Genomic DNA, 21,677 nt, shown 5'->3' on the forward strand with positions numbered 1-21,677 from the left:
CCCATCCATGTCTTTTCCTAGTTCGTCTCTCCTTCTGTTTTCTCCCCTTTCTCTTTTCTTTTATTCCGCCTCGCCCTATCACCCCCCATCTGCATTCCGTGTCGGTCAACATTTAGATCTCGAGGTTAGAATAATCGCTTTCTTGTTGGCAATTGAATAAGCGTATCCAAGAAGTGCAACACGTACAAACGAAGCATGTTGCGGGTATGCGCTGGGCCAAAGCTTGTCTCGACTGCCAAGCAAGACTCGCTCATTCCCGTATTTAGCGGCGATGATAGCGCAAATCCGTTTCAAGATCATAGCAGTGCAAAAGGCAAAGCTGCATGCTTGCTTGATTCTGTGATCTACGGCCTAGGTAGTTCATGTCCCTTCCTCGGCGACTTGGTCGAGTATTATCGCTTCATCGTCGTCGTCTTCTTCCTTTATGCCCGCCACCTGCAAAGCCGTCCGATCCCTCGGCGGCACAGGTTTAGCCAGCACGATCGTCTGGACTCCAGCAGGACTGAACTCCTCGGGGCCCATCGGCAGGGCATCGACGTCGATGCCAACGTTTAGGAGGCTCTTTAGAATCACCTCGCTCCCGGCCTTGCTCATGACCTCGTTTGCCTCCTTGCACAGTTCCGAGCATACACATTCGATGCACCCCTGGCCGCAGCGACAGGCTACCACTCTGGCGAGGGCCTGCTTTAGGAGCAAGTCGATAAATTCGAACGCCTTGGTGTTGATGCCCGACCCGCCCGCGCCGCCCTTCGCGTCGTAGAACGTCAGACGGGCCGGCCGTTTCCTCTGCGTCTCCTTCTTGGCAAACTCTTTGAGGCTGTTCTTACACTCTGTCCGCACATCGCCAGGCATGCTGATGACGAAGTTTGGTATGAGGCTCATAATAGCGTGCTCTGCCGCATGGATCGAACCGGCCACGTTTAAGCGGCGCGCCACGAGGATATCAAGCGCCTGTCGGGGGATGTCGAGCCACATGCCCTTGCTGTACCTAGTGACGGGCGGGTTATCGACCTGGACGGCGTCGAGGATACGGTTCTTCTTGTCGATTTTGAAGTAGCCAAAGACAACCTGCGTGATCTTGATTGCACCGTGATACGCCCGAACCAGTGAGCCAGGGATGCGCTTGATAGCCTCTGTCTCTACGGGGTCGATGTCGGTATAATCCCGTTGTTCGGTAGTCCAGTCCACCTTGACCTTTTCCACCCTTGCCATTCGCTTATCCGGGTTGAAGTCTTTGACCAAGTATGTAAGTCCTTGATGGAGGAAGATGGCCCCGTCGTATATAGTAAAAGTCGCTCGTGAAGCTTCGAGCTCCTCAAGAACGACATTCCTCCCGTGAGTGGTATCGATGATGGCAAAGTGCTCCTCCTCCTTATCTCTGATGGAGACAAACTTTGATGGGAGCGGCCGGAATCTATCATGGCAATGGAAGAAGCCTAGACCGTCCCCAAGCAGGCGCTCTTCGCATATCTGGGCCAAGTCCTCGCCGAAATACTGAGCGTCTTCAGCCGGGCGTATGGGCATCTCATATGCCGCACACTGAATATGGCCCTCTCTGACGAGCATGTTCTCGAGGTTCACCTGAATCTCGCAGTTCGGCTTGGTGAAGAGCTCGTCGGGATTCTGCATGTAATGTTGGTCCGTCGGGAAGCAGTCGCCTACTAATATGGATAGCGAGTCCTTGTTTCGCCGGCCAGCTCTTCCACTCTGTTGCCTGAGATTGGAGATCGTGTATGGGAACCCCCAAGTCAAAACGCAGTCCAACGTGCCTATGTCGACGCCAAGCTCCAATGCAGTCGTGGCAATAATGCCCATGAGTTTTCCTTCAAACATCTCGCTCTCGATTCTCCGCCGGTCCTGGGCGGTGTAGCCTCCGCGATAACCCATGACTCGGGCAACACACTCGGCTCGGCCAAGATCCTCCAGCTCCTGCTTCACCGCTCCAAGCAACTTCTCGCATTGCTTGCGAATTCGGCAGAAGGCAATGACACGAACGCCGCGCAAGATAAGCTGACAAAACAGCCGCGAGCACTCGAAAATTGAATTTCCGCGCCCGCTTGACGGGTCTGCGGGGTCCTTGAAGGGCGTATTCCAACACAGGAACTCCTTACGACCAGACGGAGACCCGTCGAAATCAACCAACCGCACGTCGTCGATCCCGAAGATGGTTTTGAAGTGCTCCTCGGGGTTTGCTACCGTGGCCGAGCACGAGATGAACTTGACGCTCCGGTTGCCAACAGCGGCGCAGATGCGCCTTAGTCTCCTCATGATGAAGGCCATGTGGGACCCCATCAGCCCGTTGTAGTAATGTAACTCGTCGACGACGACATACTTTAGGTTCTTCAAAAAAGTCCTCCATCTCTCCTCCTGTGGAAGGACGGTGATGTGTAACATGTCGGGGTTGGTAAAGATGACGCGTGCTTCGTCGCGGATATTGTTTCTCTCCCCCATCGGGGTATCGCCGTCGAAAGTCTCGACCAGCATCTCCTCCAGGCCGGGTATATAGCCCAACATCTCCTTTAAGCTCCGCTTCTGATCTTGCGCCAGGGCTTTGGTCGGAAATATGTACATCGCCCGGGAGTGGTGGTCTCTTTCAAGGGCGTGCAAGACGGGAAGCTGATAGATCAAGGATTTGCCAGAGCTTGTCGAGGTCGCCACCACAACATTATGTCCCTCTTGTAGGTGGTTGATCGCTTTTGCCTGGTGGGCAAAGAACTGCGTTATCCCCTTGGCATTGTATAAAGCATTGACTAAATCCTGACTGAGCAGGAAATTCAAATCGCCGTAGACTGGTTCTTGTGCGTCAAAAACACGGTGCCCATCCGGCACAATTTGGCCCGTATACCAAGGACTGTCCTTTAGCTCTTGGACTATGTCGGGGATGCTCTTCCGCTCCTTCGGGATGCTTTCTGGAAGTGTGTTGAGACCTCGTGTTGGCGACGCTTCCCGATGAGTTAAGGGGTGAGGAATGTAGGCCTCTGCCTCGCTCCTCAGGGCAATCTCTGGATCGAGATTCTCCGCCACACATTTGTTGAGAAACTGATTCATGGCGTGGGTGAACTTGATGTTTCGCTTCTCTATGAGGGTGGTCATCTGCTTCTGGCTGAAGACCGGCATCTTTAGCTTCTCTTCCCTAAGTTTTCGCGTGGGATCGGTTGGTTCGCCCGTCTTTTTGTTCTGGACCTGACGTTTAAGGTCTTCGCCGACGAACTCGAAATAGAGCACGTCTTGGCCGCTCACAGCCTCGTCCGTGGGGGTGGTGCCGAGCCCTTCCAACCCCGTCAAGCCACCTACGGAGGCATCTGGCGCAAACGCCTGTGAGCGCTTGCCTCTAACCTTCCCTGTTTTGAACGTATCATCCTTCTCCGCTCCCTTGATGTCGATCTGAAGCATGAGCTCATCCACATATGCAAACTTGATGCCGTCCGGACGGAGAGCAACGACAGCTGCCACATCCTCGATAAGGAGTTTCCGCTTCGTGTGGGCCTCGACAGCTGATCTTATAGTGTCAAAAGTGGTAGCTAGGTGCTTTCGCGTGCTGCAAAAGGTGAACACCAAGTTCAGTGCTCTGTGAGTCTTATCAAGAGCCTTGAACCATTCTGGCCACTCGACGAGGCATTCGACAGTTTCTGCGGCAGTTTCTTCTCTATCGACCCTAGATGACTTCCCTTTACTTGCTACGGCTCCTCGAAAGGATCCGGGCTTATCGTTTTGAAGATTGTCTGGCGCAGAGCTAGCATCGGTCGAACTCTGCTCCGGTGTCTCAGGGAGAGGGACTCGGTCGACAAGTGTTGCATCCCGCTTGCGCTTTCCCTTTCCCAAATGCCCCACAAAAGCAGTGGCATCCTTCGCAGACCCGGGCATCGTGCTGGTGCTCAACATATAAGGAGCGACATAATGGGTTGAGGTTGTGGGCGTGACGCGGATATCAGGTGCCAATTGGCTGTGGATTGACACGAAAATGTCAGGGTATCACGTGGCATCCCCCCCCTCTTTTCGCTCGTTCTTCCAGAACCAGCTGGCATATCTAACCAAGGTCTAGGTAGCTACCTACCTATTCAATTAACCTAAGAGTGTTGGCCTTGCAAATTAACTGTCTTCCCCCCCCCCCCCCGCGGCATGTGCCAACTCCAGAGAATCCGAGATACCTTATCAGATAGCCCCGCACCCGTCTAAATTCCCGATGCTTTTGACCTCGGGATCGGAAAGGGGGTAGTACTCGGCAGGTCACCCGCCGTATGTATATACATAAGTGCTTCATAGCCCACATAACAGTCACCTAGGTAGTCATTTAATCCTTAGGAATCCAGTCATTCCCCGGGAACACCCTGATTATAGAATGTCTTCTCTCCTCCGTATTGGGTAGAAGGCGTGCTAATATACTCCCCCCTGCCTTTTCTAGGAGTGAGAAATAGAGTAAACGTTGGGGGGTTACATCATTGCGCTCTATGTGTGGCGATCTCAGTGGACATGGCCAGGCTGAAAGGTTCGACATTTATCCTAGACATCTCGTAGTTGTCTCTGGATAGCCTGCATCAGGCTGGTGAAGGCAGTAGCATTCACCTCGCTCATCTGGGTGCCAGGTTAGCAGGGGGGAGAGGCCTGAAGGGTCAGTAAATGGTGGACCCACCTTCATCTGAACCTGCTTCGCCTCATTGCCATCAAACGCCGTGAAGAGAATCAGTGAGGACTTCAGCTTCTTAGACAGGTTGAAGTCCATTGCTGGCAGGATGGGCGTGTTCAGAATCACACGGAGCGTGTGATCTTGTCGCATGATGAGCCGAACATTCTTGCGGCCCTTACCCTCGTCTTCAGCATCATCGTCCTCCAGGACCGAAGCATCAAAAGACTCCGGTTTCGGATTTCCGAAGTCATCAAAATCGATTGTTGACTCGGGGACATTGACCTTGAGCATGCCACCTCCACGCTCTTTCCAGCCGATGCCCTTCTCCATCTGGAACATCTTTGCACGGACTTGCAAGAGTGTTACTTCGCCAGCCTCGCCGTCATCGATGACAACTATAAGATATTAGTCCGAAATACGGGGCATGGAAAGGAGAAAGGAAAAAGATTATGATTCTTACCCTTCTGCAACTTCGGCTTCTTCTTGTCTTCGGAGGACGGCTTTGCATCGTCCTTGTCCTTTTCTTTCTCCTCTTCGTTCTCGGAGCTTTCTTCGCCGGCACTCCCTTTCTCGTCGTCCTCATCATCACCACTCCCATCCTCGGCGTCGCTTTCTGGTGCACCAAACGGCTTGGCAGGCTTGTCGCTCTTAAACGCCTCGCCTGGCTTGGCAAAGGTGGCCAATCGTGGACCGGAAAGGACACTCCCAAATGAGCCGCTACCCAATGTACCACCCAAAGCGCCACCAAACCCGGTGGACTGCCCATTAGATCCTGAAAAGGGAGATGCCGGCCCAGTCGCCAGCCCACCCCCGAAACCAAACTTCGGTGCCGCAGTCGCAGTCCCAGATTTTGCAGTCCCAACTGCAGCAAACGGTGATGGGGATGCCGTCGAGCCGGAGCCGAATACGCTTGGCTTCCCAGAGGATCCCAAGAACCCGAAAGGTGAGGCAGAGGATGATGCGAGCTTGGCAAATCCCGACTGGGCGAAAGCAGAGGCTGACGGTGGTGGCTTTTCATCTGCTTGGGCCTTTGATGTCTCCGTTTTGGTATTTTCTGTGAGAGAAGGTTTCTCTAAGCTCGACCTGGCGGAGATGGTGGTAGATGACGAGGCCTGGAGCTGTAAGCATATGCGTGCGCGCGAGGGGTCAACCTGATTTGGGAAGAAGAGTCCTCACCTCATCCTCCACATCCTTCCCAGACTCTCTAGCATGCTTATCGCGGGCTCTCTTCTTAACGGGCTCCGACCGATCTGCCCCGCTGAGTGTCACCCTGCCGTTGCCGAGTTTCGCAGCTCCGTGCTCGGCAGCAGTGCTATCATCGGAATCCTTAGGCTCGTCAAGCTGGTCGTGGGCTCGCTTCTTTTTCGGGGACGATATCTGCTCCCTCAGTTTGTCGCCGTCCACATCGCGCATCTCCAGCTCGGGGGTTTGGGCCCTCTCAGGCGACCTGTTGTCCCCCCCGCCCTCGTCGTCCGAGGTCGCTTCCTCGTCTTCTATGTGCCCTCCTTTCTCGGAAATGGAGGTTTGCTTGAGCTCCCTTCGTGCAGCAGTAGTTTCGGCATCTTCCTTGGCGGCTATGGCCTCGACGTGATCTGAGGTTTCGCTCGCGTTCTGTGAATCGTCCGCCATAATGCCAGAGTATATCTCGGAGGCGCGTCTCAACAGCAAAGTCGATGGTGTCGTGCGAGGATGAAGGAAAGCAGGTGATCGGGGAGAGACCGGGCGAGGTGATTTTATTCTGCGATGCCTGACAAAGAAAGATATATCGAAGAGCGAACTTGGGTGGGGTCAGCGAAGAAGGCCAGATGCTGACCACTTTCTTTGGGTCGCGGATGCGGTGCCAGATTCAGGTAAGGCAGTGGGTGGTAGGTAGATCAGTGGGTGGTGGAAATTGGCGGTGGCCAATTGAAAGCCGAGTGGGGAACCAGGAAGATGACGAGCATGGACAGGCACGGCCGCACAACAGGCAACAACTGCCACCAGTTGACTATCCTGCTCAGCCTAAACTCGAAATTTTGGCAGTTAGACTTGACCTGAGACTCAGAATTTCCTCCCCGAAAAGTTAGAATAGCTGCCCAAGTATCTTGGTGTGAACCTACTCAGATAGGTAGGTATGTGTATGTATGTATCCGTAGAAGTTCGCACATATGCTCCTAATTCTCCAGCAACCAAGTACACATAGTAAAAGGGAAATCGGGCACTACATTACCAGCTAAGAACGAAAGTAGCTGTGCGGAAACATCCAAATATGTACATACGTAGACTACAACAGATACGCTGTTTCAGTTATTATATTTAATTGAGTAGGTAAACACAGACTGCTTTCCCAACTCCTCGTACATGGCTTATCAAAATATGTTTCTGTTAATACTTGAAGGCTAAAGTGCTGTACTGCACAAGCAGTCAGTCATATGTAGCAACTATGTAAGGTGTCAATAGATAAGAAACGGAGGACAAGGCGGCGACCAGAGCAGCGTGTGTTGCCATCGTGTCACAACATACAACACCAAATTAAAGGCTTGCGAAATCTGCCCGGGGTACCTAGGTGTGTATCTACTGTTGGTAGGTACCTACCGCTAGCGATTGAAGGACCCCTCAGTATGTTTGGCTCACGTCGCCGCCTATTATTTGAAGAACATGATAAAGACCCTTGGCTGATGAGGGGAGCCCATTCAGGTCCCAATGGGACCCCGCCATGCCGCCCAAAAGTTATTCCGATTTGTTACCGACCCCGGCGTGATATTGCCGCGCTAATTGGGCCAATGGCGCAAAGTATTGGAGGTAAGCTTTGAGAGCAACATTGGAGTCGATACTTTTCTTGCCATCACCCCTAAGTTTCCGTCGAGCTGAAGCTCTTCTTTCTTTTCGCCAAACCACAGTCTTCACTCCTGCCACCAATCCTTCAGTATAAGCAGTGACTCACTCATTCCTGTTTGCCGGTTGTTGGCTCCGCACCCTCTCGTCACCGATGCCGACTCTCGCTGATGGGTTTTGCCGCTTTCGATGCCTTGAACCCTCCGTCCCATAGCATATCGATTCAACGAATGTAGCGGCACAGCCAGCACGACTCTAGCGAAAGAAACTGTTCCGCCCCTCTCCGGTCTACCATGGATCGCGCCAGGAGACGTCAGTCATATCTTGCCCCCCACTTCGACGTCTAGTCTTATTAGTCTGTATCTGATCCCCAATTGCAGGCGAGTTGCGAGAAAAGAACGAGTGCGCTTGGGATGGCGAGAAAGGTGAATATGGGCATACGATTGGCAATCGTCTCCCTCTATTAGTCAGGCGCCTAACATTTTCCTAGACCTGTTTCCCGTCAGCAAGTCTCTCGACGCAACCCTGAAGAAAAACACGGCCTTTATCAAGCGTTTGCGCACTGCAATCTCTGCCGCGACCCTCAACACATTCCTCCAGGAGATCCGTACCGTCAGCCTGCATAAATACCTCTCTGAGATAATTGCGGCGTGCTATGAAGGCCTCTGCAGGCTCAAATCACCAGGAGAGGTCGAGGCCGGCGTGGAGATTGTCAGTGCGTTGCACCAGAGATTTGGCCCGGGGGAGTTTACCGAATATCTGGGATGGCTGCTTGGGAAGGGCATGGCCACTCCCGACAAGAGCTTTCTGAAGTCTCTTGCATCCGAAGCCCGCGAGAAGGAGGAAAAAGATCGTCTGGTTCGCCAACGGATCCTTCTACGCGTCGTCACCGAGCTATGGCTTGTTGGGGTCCTTCGAACACTTGACGATGTTTCCCGTCCCGACGACGCCACCAAAGGTGCAGCTGGCAAGGTATCAGAACTTAAGCTCCGCAGTACCTCAGCAAAAGGAGGTGGGGCCGAGCCGTTCCCGTTGGAGGTGTTGAAGGATCTGCTTGGCCATGACAGAGAGCACGCGAATCTTCCTTTGCTGGTGGTTTTTGTGAAAACCTTTAGTTGGGACATCTTGGGTGTCAAGGCAGCTGGTTCTGATGGTCGCAAAACGGTCGAAGAAGATGGCATGACGAAGCTTGACAACGGCCCAGAGGAAGGCCGGGAGGACGACACCTCTACATCGGTTGACGATCCGCCGTTTACCACTCCCGAGCTGCAGGAGCGTTTCAAGAATATTCTCAAGCGATACTTCGAGGATGTCAAAGCCCACCTCACCCGCGACCAGAAAGCGATCTTCAACCAGTCCCGTAGGAATGCCGAGGCATATGTGAAGTCCGGAGAGGTCTTCGAAGACCGGCAGGCCAATTTCGAGAAGCAAGTCAAGGCCCAAGAACGTTTAGTCGCCAATGCCCACGTCATTGCGGACGCCATCGGAGCCGAGATGCCTGATCTCAAGGACACCGATGACCCCTCCAACGCTGCAAACGGTTCCATCGGCATCGTAAGGGCCGGGGAGTACCTACGCGGTCAAGGAGATGGTGCTGGGATGTGGGCCGATGAAGAAGAGCGCCGCTTCTACGAAAATCTTGTTGACCTCAAGGGAAAGGTTCCTGGCATACTTCTCGAGGAGGCCAAGAAAAAGAAGCCAGAAGCCGATGAGCAAGTGGGCAAGAAAACTGATCCCGCCGACACCGCTGAAGCACCCAAGTCTACAGAGGCGTCATCTGATGACCAATCGACAGCTATTGCCAACAAGACTATTGGGGCCCAGGTCGATGCTCTCCTCCTTCGGCTCCCAGACTTGACCAACAAGGACATCATCGACCAGACGGCCATCGATTTCTGCTTCCTTAACTCCAAAGCTTCCCGAAATAGGCTTGTGAAGGCGTTGACCGAAGTCCCAAAAGGCCGCAGCGATCTTCTTCCTTGCTGGTCAAGATTGGTTGCGACCCTCGGCAAGTACATGCCAGACATCCCAAAGGGTCTCGTTGATTATCTCGACGCTGAGTTCCGCAGCCTGCAAAGGCGCAAGGAGAAGGACTTTCTTGGCCAGGTTCGGCTCAGCAACATCCGATATCTTGCCGAGTTGACCAAGTTTGGCATCGTCCCAGAACACGTCGTCTTCCACTGCCTGAAAGTCAGCCTCGACGACTTCTCCCGGATGAACATCGAGATCATCTGCAACCTGTTGGAGAACTGCGGCCGCTACTTGCTGCGCAACCCAGAGACCTCGCCACGCATGGCATCGTTCCTCGAGACCCTGCAGCGCAAGAAGTCCGTCCAGCACATAGGCCAGTCCGAGCGAATGCTTATCGAGAATGCCGTCTACTACGTTGATCCACCGGAACGGCCAGCGATTCAGCAGAAAGAAAGGACGCCTATGGAGCTCTTCATCGGCAAGCTGATATATGCCGATCTTACCAAGCGTAACTACAGCAAGATTCTAAAGCAGATACGCCGGCTTCACTGGGAAGAGAGAGAGGTATGTAGTGACCAATTCCTCGAGGACAAAAAACCAATGGACCCAGCACTAACCCGACCACAGGTGGTTGATATTCTTCACAAGGTCTTCTCCAAGCCGGGGAAGGTCAAATATGGCAATGTCCATCTCCTTGGCATTCTCCTCAGCGCATTGTATCGGTACCATAGCGAGTTCGTCGTTGGTGTCATCGATACACTGATCGAGTCCATTTGCTTCGGGCTCGAGCAGAACGATTTCAAGTTCAACCAGAGGCGGATCGCCGAGGTCAAATACCTGGGAGAGCTCTATAACTATCGCATGCTGGAACATCCCGTCGTCTTTGAGACGATGTACAAGGTCATGACGTTTGGCTGGGGTATGTGATAGATGCCCTCCCATCCCACGCAGGGGCGCACTAGCAGACTAACAACCAATACCAGGAGGACCCCCAACCCCGGCTCGCATCAACCCATTCGATCTGCCGGATGATTACTTCCGTATCCGCTTGATCTCGACTATCCTGGAAACATGCGGGATGTATTTCAATCGCGGCGCTGCTGGAAAGAAGCTCGACTACTTCCTCTCATTCTTCCAGTACTACATCCATACCAAGAACCCCCTCCCAATGGATATCGAGTTCATCGTTCAGGACATCTTTGCACTCACTAGGCCTCAGTGGAAGCTCGCCTCGAACTTCGAAGAGGCATCCAAGGCATTCCAACTGGCTGTCGCACAGGATCAGAAGTCCTCTGGGATTGACAAGTTGGGAGATCTAGACGACGGGTCCAGCGGCGGATCCTCAGATGACGAAAACGCGGACGAACTGGCCCTTGTAGAGCCGGACGACGATGAAGAATCGGGGTCCGAGGACGCAGATGGCGAGGTATGTCCCGACCAAATTTCGTCTTAACACGCGGCGGCAGAAACTAACGAGTGCGGATCGGACAGGATCTCGAGCATAACCAATCTACCCGCGACAGCGAATCCGAAGATGAGGCTATCGTCGTCACTAGGCAGGAGGAAGAAGTCGACCCCGAGGACGAAGCGGAATTTGAGCGTGAGTATGCAAAAATGATAGCTGAAAGCCTAGAGTCGCGGAAATTCGACCGGAAGCAGCAATTCGACCTCCCTCTGCCCCTGAGGACGAAAATCCGCGAGCCGTCAACGTCAAACGAGGCTGGGGAAAGCACCACGGATGGCATGAGTGGCACAATGGCCTTCTCGCTTCTTACCAAGAAGGGGAATCGCCAACAGGTGCGTATCGATCTCGCTAATATTGTGCCATTCTGCGGGCTAACGGGACTTCGCAGGCACGAACTGTCGAGTTGCCATCTGACTCCAACTTCGCCATTGCGATGAAGCACCAGCAGCAGGCAGAGAAGGAAGAGCAGCAGCGGATCAAAAACCTAGTGCTCAACTATGATCTTCGGGAAAACGAAGATCAAGATGGTGAAGCGAACTTTGCACCCCTTGCCCCTCGTATTAATATTCACACTGTATCCCGCCCAGGTCACGACAGAACGCCTCCTTCCTACCATCACCCGCGCCCCGATAATAAGACGGGCAAAGAGCGTGGCGGGCAGCGTGTCCGCAAACTTCAACTCAGTGATGTCGACTGGTATGACAAACCCCTCAGGGACGAAGACAAGCCAAGCGAGCATGTCGCAGAACCGGGTCCTTGTACTAGTGCTAGACGTGGTCGAGGACGGTCCTGCCGGGAGACTGGAGGACCCCTTGAGATCCGACCTGAAAGCAAAGCAGGTGGGAAAGAGCATGACTAGCAGCCGTCGCATGCTCTCTCCTTCGGGCTCTTGGCATCAACAGGGCCACTAGGACAGCGGAGCGTTCTGATCGAGAAAGGCTTGACCCGCGTTCGTTTTTACTTTTTTTGCCCAAACATGGCTGACGCTGGCCCCTCAACTGGCACCATCACAGGACTTGACCACGGCATACCCGAGCTATGAGATCGGTCTTCCGGCATGAGCAACGATCACGACGATCGCCTGCATGTCTTGCCGCTCACTTATCAGTCGCCATCCAGTTATCGAGCGAGGCCCCAAGGCCGGGATAGCAGTTGGATTGACAGAGCCGCCATTCGCCTGCTCGTTACCGAGACCGGGAATGGGTCTTCCAGTGAGCAGCAACGGCTGTTACACTAGGCGGCATTCCAGCCCGACTCCCAGAAGGAATCGAGCGGCTCGGTCGAGTGCCCGGCAGGGATAGTTGGGACGGTTTTGCTAGCACATCCGCGCAACGGGAAGCGAAATGAACAGAATGCGGTACGCAGGGGGGGAAGAGAAAGGATTCTTTGACAGGACGCGCGGAGGGGTGAAGTGCGTCAGCGCCGGCTATATTGGACTGGTAGCCCAGCTTTCAACCCGTGGATTGTAGAATACGAGCACACCGGCGCTGCCGCCTGCCTGAGCCTCGACCACTATCGGCCCCGACCAGGGACTTGTGGAGCAGCCTCTTAGGAGACAGTTCGCCTGATCTTTGCTACCACTCTTCGTATTGCCGGCGGGGTGGGGGGCCCCTGGGGAGAGGGCGCGCGGGACAATGGGGTATACAGAAAAACATTGCTTTTGCTAATTGGCCGTTCTCGAAGCTGCAGCTGCCTTGTTTCTCTCCCTCTCCCTCTCAATCTCTTGGCAGTCCCAGCCACTAAGACTTTGAAAATGTTTCCTGTACAGACATTTGCGATGATGTCAAGCTCTTTACAATATCAACACAAAAGTCAAAGCGTAAAGGGGCTCCCTTCCTTTTCCACTCCTTCCTCCCTCCCACCCCCACCATTTGCAGATCCCTACAGGCCATCCAGCGGCAGGAAGTTGGAGGTAGCGAATTGTTGATAGGTCCCAAGTGCGTCGCAAAAATGAAGCACTATAATTATGATTCAGAGAAAAGTGGGTTTGGAGAAGTGAGAGACTCCCGTCCTATGCACGAAGCACGTTGTTCACAGTACTGGGGTATTCGGACCTATATAAGTTGCGGCGTCTGATGTAAGGTCTTCCAGAACATGGCATATACTGATGACTATAAGCCGATCGTTGGCGGTGGTTGTGGTGGATCAGAAGGTGCCGTACTGCCGTAGGGGTTGCATCGGCTTCTGTCTGGGGTTCGGGTACCTGGTTTTAGCGCGCCTTATTGGCGTCCGTGCGGACTGGGCTGCGTCGTTGGTTCTTTCCGCGGTTCAACATCAACCCGAACTTATAAATTAGGCAAATTTGACCACGGAATCAACGTGGGCGAGCTCTACTCGGACTGCTTAGTGGCATCGAATCGCCGGACCCTTATAGTGACGACGTGTTGTCTTTTTGGAAACAACCAAGTCGACAGCGAGATACTGGTGAAGACCCCTATTCAACATCCATGGAAGTCATTGAATTGAATATGGGTTTGGTGAGGCACTGAGAGCACCACTTACACGGCGATGCTGGTACTCAAGCGGCCGCTGGTCGATCCCGGTTTGAACATCCAATTCTTCCTGCGTCCTCGTTTGCGTAGGGTATCCTGGGCTCTCCTGTTGAATACCTGCTCCAAGAAGGATCGCGGGTTACTGTATATCAACACTCGCCGCCTTTTCTTTCACTTCGTTAGTTGCCAAACTCTTCCAACCCGCTTTGCTGAACTCCACATCTAGCAAGTGATCACTTGCGGCACCTGTCTCTTTTATTTTATGCCTCGCCTGTGTAAACGGGCCATACCTTGTTTGAATAGCCCCACGCCTTCGTCACGTCACCGAAGCATAGTAAATGCTCGTTTCTATTTCTCATGATGAGACGTTATTTGTTATCAGGTCCGTTTGCATCCCGGATACTGAATACCTACTACTACTTGCCCATCGCTCAATCTGTTTCATTCTGGCGCTGTACAAGTTCTCCAGCCCGCAGAAAAGATCGACGTACTGATATTTGTTTATGGATGTTCTTTTTGCCCGGTATCATCTGACGTTAACCGTCGAGCCGGTAAGACTCCTCTAGATTGGATTTGCCATCGCCCCCCGGCTAAAGTAGCTTCATTTACAGATATTGTCGTTCCCCCCTGGCCGCCGACGTATTGTCTGCATGTCACTCGTCCTCCACTCCCTTTCCCTTTTTCCTTACCTCACCTGCCAATCTTCTGCATTGGCATCGTCTTTGTCCTCCCCGGTTCGACATTCCACTGCATCGAGGACGAATGCAAGGAGGTCCGATGTCTCTCTCCCCTGGATGCTCGGGGCGGACCGCGTCATTCTTTAAATAAATCACGAGCGAATAATCCCGACCGCAATTCTTATACGAAGGCCACCTCCTCCCCTGGCTTGTCGAGGGGGGTTCCTGCCTTGCCTGTTACCGGTCCTGCAAGCAGCCGTGTACCCTGCGCCCGCGTACCTGCACTTGCCCATCGGCCACTCACCGTACGTTGGCAGACTGGAAGAGCTCTCCGGTGGCTGAGCCGGGCTTTGGCCCACCTCTGGAGGTTGAGTATTCGTTCTGGAGAGCCTTATCTAGTCGCTCCCGCCTTGATTGCCCATGTCCTACACGCCTGGGTGGTAGGTATCAATCTGCTGTCGCCGTCGTCTCAAAATGGCGGACGATATCACCGAAACATGGCCGGTCAAGGATGTACGTGCCCACGCTCGCCCCATACACCCACCCAAGCTAGCCTAGGTAGTCGAGGCTGACTTGCTATGCACTCTAGATTGTATACACGGCCATCGTTGGGCTGGTCATGATAGCGGCCTTGCTCGAATGGTTCTTGTGGATAGCAGCGTTTACGTACTGCCTGTGGAAAGTCTTTTGGAAGGCTGAACACTGGACTGTCAGGGTACTGGCTGTAGTGGTTGCGATTGCATTCATCTTGCTAAGGTAAAGCCCCTTCACCCATTCGTTGGGTCGTTCGGCCAGCTAAAAGAATGTATTCAAGATGCATATTCCTGCCCATCATGCTCGTCACCCTACCACTTCCAAGCACGATCGTCAAGTACTGGCCCACTTCCATGGTCGCCATCCTCCAATGGTTTGCCTTCTGGAGCTTCGCAGGGCTGCTGACCATTCCCTGGCTCTTCTGCGTCTACCAGATCGTAACGCACCAGCTGGGGAGAACGAAAAGGATAAAGCAGGTTCTCGACGAGACTTCGGCCCCGAAAGTCGTCATCGTCATGCCATGCTATAAGGAAGAGCCGGAAATCCTCATCACGGCGATGAACTCGGTCGTCGATTGCGATTATCCGCCATCTTGCATCCACGTCTTCCTTTCCTTCGACGGCGACCAAGAGGACGAGCTATATCTCAAAACCATCGAGAAACTCGGCGTCCCTTTGACACTGGAGTCGTATCCTAAGAGCATCGACGTCACGTACAAGGCGGCGAGGGTCACCATCTCCCGATTCCCCCACGGCGGAAAGCGGCACTGCCAGAAGGCCACCTTCAAGCTGATCGACAAAGTCTACCACGAATATCTCAAGAGGAACGACAACCTGTTCATCCTCTTCATTGATTCCGACTGTATTCTGGATCGAGTGTGCCTCCAAAATTTCGTATACGACATGGAGCTGAGCCCCGGGAACCGCCGCGATATGCTGGCAATGACAGGGGTTATCACGTCGACAACACGGAAGCATAGCATTATCACCCTTCTGCAGGATATGGAGTACGTCCACGGCCAGCTTTTCGAGCGAACAGTCGAGTCTGGCTGCGGCGCTGTCACCTGTCTCCCTGGGGCCTTGACAATGCTACGCTTCTCGGCATTCCGCCGGATGGCCAAATACTACTTCGCCGACAAGGCGGAGCAGTGCGAAGACCTGTTCGACTTTGCCAAGTCCCATCTAGGAGAGGACCGCTGGCTGACCCATCTGTTCATGATCGGAGCCAAGAAGCGATACCAGATCCAGATGTGCACATCGGCCTTTTGCAAGACGGAAGCCGTCCAGAGCGTGCGATCCCTGATCAAGCAGCGTCGCCGCTGGTTCCTCGGTTTCATCACCAACGAGGTCTGCATGCTGACCGACTGGCGCCTGTGGAAACGATACCCAATCCTGATCATGGTCCGTTTCATGCAAAACACCATCCGGACCACCGCGCTTCTCTTCTTCATCATGACGGTCGCGCTCATCAGTACGGCGAAGAAGGTTAACGATCTCCCTGTCGGCTTCATCGCCATTTCCCTTGGCTTGAACTGGTTGATGATGATCTACTTCGGTGCAAAGCTGAGGCGGTTTAAGATCTGGCTTTATCCGATGATGTTCATTCTCAACCCTTTCCTCAATTGGTACTACATGGTCTATGGCATCTTCACCGCAGGGCAGCGCACCTGGGGTGGCCCACGCGCGGATGCTGCCACGGCTGACTCGACCACCACAGCTCAGGAGGCAATCGAGAAAGCCAAGGAAGCCGGAGACGAGCTCAACATCGTCCCCGAGTCGTTCATTCCCGCGGCCGAGGCGAAGAAGGAGAAGGGCTTTGGCAAGCGCGCGAGGAAGAACGACATCGTTCAAGATCTGGGGAGGTCGCGCAGTCTTTTACAGCCACCCGACAAAATTGCCGGCAAGTTCGCTGCACCTGAGAGAACACCAAGCGGCTGGTACCAGCACCCAGATGACTCCATGGCAATTGTCGAAGCCCTTGCGGACTCGTCAGCCTACGGAGGCAAGAGACACGGACCTCATCGCCGCGACTCGTTTGACAGCACTTTCTCGGCCCAGACTGGCAGCTACTCGGTGCACATGCCGCGCCGCGTCGAGAGCATCATGGGCGAGGAAGATCGCCGCAAGTACGAGCTAGCCCAATCTAGCCAACTAAACCAGTTCATGGCAAACTCGAGGCTCTTCCAGGGCCCGTCACCTGGCCAAGTCTACGAGTTCTCCGACGCCGAGCTACAACGAGCAGGCTTCACCGATCCGGTGGACTCCCCACCCAACGCCGCCAGTACTGCGAGCCGGCCGGCGCATCGGAGACTTGCCAGCAATGGCAGCCTGACGTCTCGAACGTCGTCGTCCGAACAGAACTCACAGGGGCTGCCGCAGGACCCCACCAGGGCCAGTCTTCAGCACCCTCAGCCTCCGCCCAGCGCATCGGCAAGGACCGGGAGGAGCCCATTGGGGCGGGCCAGCTGGGTACGGACATCCACCGTGGACGAGGTGCGAGATGAGATCGAGGCATCACATCTTGATCCGGACAGCGGAGAGACATCCCCAAGAATGGGACAGGGCCCATGGCCGGGAAGGAGCGGGCCCCAGTAATGGAGAGCACAGGACACGAAGTGGGTTCGAGAAGAACAAGCACGGGTTCACTGGATATCGAATAGACAGACTGCTTTGCATACAAAAGGCGCAAGTGTCAGACTGTTTCCTCATAGGAAGGCATCGCATAGTACCTGAACTTACGACGAGCTGGATAAGCAACGTGGAAACGGATGGGGCCTTTGCGTAGGGAGAGTGGATGGAATCCCTCTACCCTAGAAACAAGGTGTGCGTATGTCTGTATGCATTGGCTGTGAGTTGGTTATTTAAGGCCAACATCGCCGTAGCAAAAACTTGTTGCCTTTTCACACACCACAACTCGCGCAATTTGTCATTAGATATCCCAAGGTGGGGATGTAATTCTGGGCATTTGCAATAGGATCTCAGTCCAAGGCGCCCAACGTCACCTAATAGGGCCACCAGTGGCTCGGCATGGCGCTCTGGGCTGGTCATTTTATGGTGGGGCAGCACGACAATGGCTGGCGGTGAAGCCTGGAAGAAAGGTGGGGTGATAGATTCACGCCAGGGAATAGACAGTACCCAGATAGAGATTTGGTCTGTATACATCTGTATCTATCACGTAGTGTCACTTGCCTCAACCTAGGCGATGGCAAAAAGAAGAGAAAAAGCTTGATCTGATGTCTCCAATTCTCAGATGGCTCGGCATTGTGATTAGACGACAGATAACTTTCTAGTGGATATAACCTGTCCATGCCAAGAACAATTGGTAGGGGCTATGTATACATAGATGGATGTTGTTGTGCGGCCAACGACCAGAACCTTCTCCGTGGTTCCAAGTACGTATGTCTTGGCAGACCCCACGGGTGAATTAAATCGCCCTCCAACTCAGAGGTCTGGTAACTAACCATTTTTTCGTCGATTTTTTTTCCGCCCCCCTCCTCCTTCGAAACAAAGTCCATAATCTGCGATACCGATCACACAACATCTTACCTTTTGCGCAACCATAAATTCGTCTTCGACTCCCTGTCGTTTGACCGTTTCCCACTTAGATTCCTCCCCTGACCTTTTTCAATATACCCACAATTACACAAGGTGTGTTGCGTCCTAAACCAGCTACAGCCCCGCGCCTATCATCTGGATCTAGAACATCTTGTTTACATACTATTCAGGTGCCCCTCACTACCGCCCAACATGAGTGTCGTGGGTAAGTTTGAACCGTCCCAGCCGAAGCCTCCCGTACCACTGAAGAACACTGGCTGACCCGTAGCCGCCTCCTAGGTATCGATTTCGGAAGTCTTAACACCGTCGTCGCCGTTGCGCGGAACCGAGGTGTCGACGTCGTATGTGTGCCCCTCCGTCTATCTGCTCTATGTCGGATGCGACACGTTCGCAGCAAGAGCGCAAGCTGACCGTACTTTTCGGTATATAGATCACCAATGAGGTTTCCAACCGTGCCACTCCGTAAGTCGCCCGGCGCTCCAGTTCGCTTTCCCGTATTGCGTATCTCTGACACGTACTCCTCTGTGCAGGTCACTGGTCGGCTTCGGGCCAAAATGCCGATATCTTGGTGAGGCCGCCAAGACACAAGAGATCTCGAACCTGAAGAACACCGTCGGCTCCCTCAAGCGCCTTGCCGGCCGGTCCCTCCAGGATCCCGATGTCCAGATCGAGCAGCAGTATATTTCCGCGGCGCTCGTCGAGATCAATGGCCAGGTTGGCGCCGAGGTGTCATACCAGGGCAAGAAGGAGCAATTCACAGCCACACAGCTCATTGCCATGTTTCTGAGCAAGATCAAGCTCACCGCCTCGAACGAGACCAAGCTCCCCGTGTCTGACGTGGTTATGAGTGTTCCTGCCTGGTTCACCGACGTTCAGCGCCGAAGCCTTATCGATGCCGCCGAGATTGCCGGTCTGAAGCTCCTGCGTCTGATCAACGACACCACTGCCGCAGCCTTGGGCTATGGCATCACCAAGTTGGATCTGCCAGCTGCTGACGAGACGCCACGCCGGGTTGCCTTTGTCGATGTTGGCTACAGCGACTACAGCTGCTCCATCGTCGAGTTCAAGAAGGGCGAGTTGGCCGTGAAGGGGTCTGCTTATGACCGTCACATGGGTGGCCGGAATTTCGATAAGGCTTTGGTCGACCATCTGGCCAAGGAGTTCCTCGGCAAGTACAAGATCGACATCACCACCAACCCCAAGGCACTGAGCCGTGTCTGGGCTGCCGCCGAGAAGGCCAAGAAGATCCTGTCTGCGAACCAACAGGCACCATTGAATATCGAATCCCTCATGAACGATATTGATGTCTCGGCCATGATCACAAGGCAAGAGTTTGAGGCTATGGTGGAGCCCCTCCTCAACAAGATTGACGACACCCTTGAGCGGGCTCTGGCCGAAGCCAAGCTCAATAGGGAGGACATGGATATTGTCGAGGTTGTCGGTGGCGGCAGCCGTGTCCCTGCCATCAAGGAGCGCATCCAGGCCTTCTTCTCCAAGCCATTGTCTTTCACCCTCAACCAGGACGAGGCTATCGCCAGGGGATGTGCGTTTAGCTGCGCCATTCTCTCTCCCATCTTCAAGGTCCGGGATTTTGCTGTCCAGGATATCATCACCTACCCTATCGAGTTCGCCTGGGAGAAGGATGCCGATATCCCCGACGAGGACACCAGCTTGGTCGTCTTTAACAAGGGGAACGTCCTGCCCTCCACTAAGATCCTTACCTTCTATCGCAAGCAAGCCTTCAACCTGGAGGCCCGGTACGCTAAGCCTGAAGACCTCCCCGGCAAGACAACTCCCTTCATCGGCCAATTCTCGGTCAAGGGTGTCAAGGCCACCGGCGGCCCCGATGACTTCATGATCTGCAAGCTCAAGGCTCGTGTGAACATCCACGGAGTTTTGAATGTTGAGAGTGGTTATTACGTGGAGGATCAGGAGATTGAGGAGGAAATCAAGGATGAGGAGAAGAAGGAGGACGGCGACAAGAAAGACCCGGATGTGAGTAAATCTACCAGGGGTGTGGGAGGCGACGTCTCGAATCCCTCGTCTTCCGTCGAATCAATCGGAGACGGCGAGAGATCGGGTCAGAAACGCCGGAAGCTCGATGCCGGCAACGACCCGAAACCACTCCTCCCTACCCTTGACAGCCTTCTAGCAAACGAGTCAGTGCTAACCTTTAACTCCTCGCCCAAGGCTATGGAGACAGAAGAGGCTGCCAAGCCGAAGACTAGAAAGGTCAAGAAGCAGGTACGCAAGGGCGAGCTTCCCATCGTGAGCGCCACTCGGTCGCTCGACGTGGCTGGGAAGAATGAGCTCTCGGAGAAGGAGGCTGCCATGGTCATGGAGGACAAGCTCGTCGCCGATACCGAGGAGAAGAAGAACGAGCTCGAGACATACATCTACGAGCTCCGCAACAAGCTTGACGACCAGTACGCCGAGTTTGCGAGCGACGAGGAGAAGACGAAGCTCCGGGCCAAGCTTGATGCTAGCGAGGTGAGTGCAGGATAATCCATCCTTTTGCGAATCAGGGACATGACGAACTGACGATGCCTCTCAGGACTGGCTCTATGACGAGGGCGACGATGCCACCAAGGGCGTCTACATCGCCAAGATGGACGAGCTCCGTGCCATGGCCGGCCCCATCGTGCAGCGCCACTTTGAGAAGGTCGAGGCCGAGCGGCAAGCCGTCCTCGCGCGCGTCGAGGCCGAGAAGGCCGCCAAGAAGGCCGCCGAGGAGGAGTCCCGGAGGGCTGCCGAGGCCGAGAAGGGTACACAGGAGGGCGCCAAGGACGAAGAGATGACGGATGCCGACGCACCAAAGGCCGAAGTTGAGGAGGCGAATGGCGCGTAAAAAATGGGAATAGAATAGCATTCCTCTCGACAGGTTTATGGGAGGTCTATAGAGAGGGTATCAGGGTCTGGAACCAAATTTGGGTGGTATAGCGTGGGACCAGGGGTCTCCCCCGTCTGGCTAGTGCAGTCGGAGTTGGGAGACTTCGCGATACCACCAAACGATAAAAGGGAAAATGCCTACTGGTTTGAACAGCGGGAATTGTCTATTTGAATCACAAAAAGTGCCTAAATGCGGAAGCTTCCGGAGAAAGTCACGAAACACACACACAAAGATAGAGCGCGCACTCTTCTTACACAGTAGTTAGTCAGTTAGGGTTGACCGGCGGATGCTTTTCTCTCCCCCTTGGGAACATTCCATAGATAGATATGGTAAAGGGGGCACAACGTCATTTGACCATTTTCCAAGTTCGACTGATCGACGTGCCGTCAAGCCCACACAACTCGTACGCATCTGCCGAGTAGACTCCCAGTGATCTTTCGGCGTCAAGAACCATCAGATGCTACCCGCCAAGATACTTTCTTTTTCCTCTTATTATCAAGGTTGAGTGGAGGAGTGTTGGAAAAAAGAAAGAGAAAAAAGATAAAGTAGGCGCTTCCAAAGTTGCTTTTGCCCCCTTTTTTTATAACCCGGGCTAACTTCCCCTAACATCTACCAAATCCCCTCTCTTCTTCCCCGTGGGTAGCTAGAGTGACCCA

General features: G+C 53.9%; 4 protein-coding genes across 4 annotated transcripts; 3 read left to right on the forward strand and 1 right to left on the reverse strand.

The window, feature by feature from the left end:
• Positions 1–360: 360 nt before the first annotated feature.
• QBC33DRAFT_452336 (uncharacterized protein) lies at positions 361–6,253 on the reverse strand (the record flags this gene model as incomplete). Its single annotated transcript, XM_060424642.1, has 5 exons — positions 361–3,874; positions 4,130–4,148; positions 4,564–5,019; positions 5,085–5,694; positions 5,813–6,253. 5 exons carry the CDS (start codon positions 6,251–6,253, stop codon positions 361–363), a joined length of 5,040 nt encoding a protein of 1,679 aa, XP_060282925.1.
• A 1,478-nt stretch (positions 6,254–7,731) lies between these two features.
• Positions 7,732–12,200, forward strand: QBC33DRAFT_472894 (MIF4G domain-containing protein; the record flags this gene model as incomplete). The annotated part of the gene is made up of 7 exons (XM_060425215.1): positions 7,732–7,750; positions 7,819–7,863; positions 7,929–9,973; positions 10,037–10,328; positions 10,393–10,835; positions 10,901–11,206; positions 11,263–12,200. The coding sequence occupies 7 exons, from the start codon at positions 7,732–7,734 to the stop codon at positions 11,731–11,733; spliced, it is 3,621 nt and encodes a 1,206-aa protein (XP_060282926.1). The 3' UTR covers positions 11,734–12,200.
• A 2,317-nt stretch (positions 12,201–14,517) lies between these two features.
• Positions 14,518–17,171, forward strand: QBC33DRAFT_515473 (chitin synthase D; the record flags this gene model as incomplete). Its single annotated transcript, XM_060426094.1, has 3 exons — positions 14,518–14,556; positions 14,633–14,799; positions 14,858–17,171. The coding sequence occupies 3 exons, from the start codon at positions 14,518–14,520 to the stop codon at positions 17,169–17,171; spliced, it is 2,520 nt and encodes an 839-aa protein (XP_060282927.1).
• An 898-nt stretch (positions 17,172–18,069) lies between these two features.
• On the forward strand, positions 18,070–21,416 carry QBC33DRAFT_539938 (heat shock protein 70 family). Its single transcript, XM_060428021.1, has 5 exons — positions 18,070–18,336; positions 18,411–18,472; positions 18,562–18,593; positions 18,662–20,621; positions 20,686–21,416. Exons 1-5 carry the CDS (start codon positions 18,324–18,326, stop codon positions 20,977–20,979), a joined length of 2,361 nt encoding a protein of 786 aa, XP_060282928.1. The 5' UTR covers positions 18,070–18,323; the 3' UTR covers positions 20,980–21,416.
• Positions 21,417–21,677: the final 261 nt, after the last annotated feature.

Source organism: Phialemonium atrogriseum, assembly GCF_030411735.1.
Source record: "Phialemonium atrogriseum strain 8032-3 unplaced genomic scaffold QBC33scaffold_14, whole genome shotgun sequence".
In the NCBI taxonomy this organism is placed as follows: domain Eukaryota; kingdom Fungi; phylum Ascomycota; class Sordariomycetes; order Cephalothecales; family Cephalothecaceae; genus Phialemonium; species Phialemonium atrogriseum.

What these genes read in the sequence shown, in the direction of transcription:
- QBC33DRAFT_539938 (XM_060428021.1), top strand. An exon ending in GTTTCCAACCGTGCCACTCC is followed by an intron (nt 18,594 to 18,661) that starts GTAAGTCGCCCG and finishes TCCTCTGTGCAG; the next exon opens with GTCACTGGTCGGCTTCGGGC. An exon ending in CCAAGCTTGATGCTAGCGAG is followed by an intron (nt 20,622 to 20,685) that starts GTGAGTGCAGGA and finishes GATGCCTCTCAG; the next exon opens with GACTGGCTCTATGACGAGGG.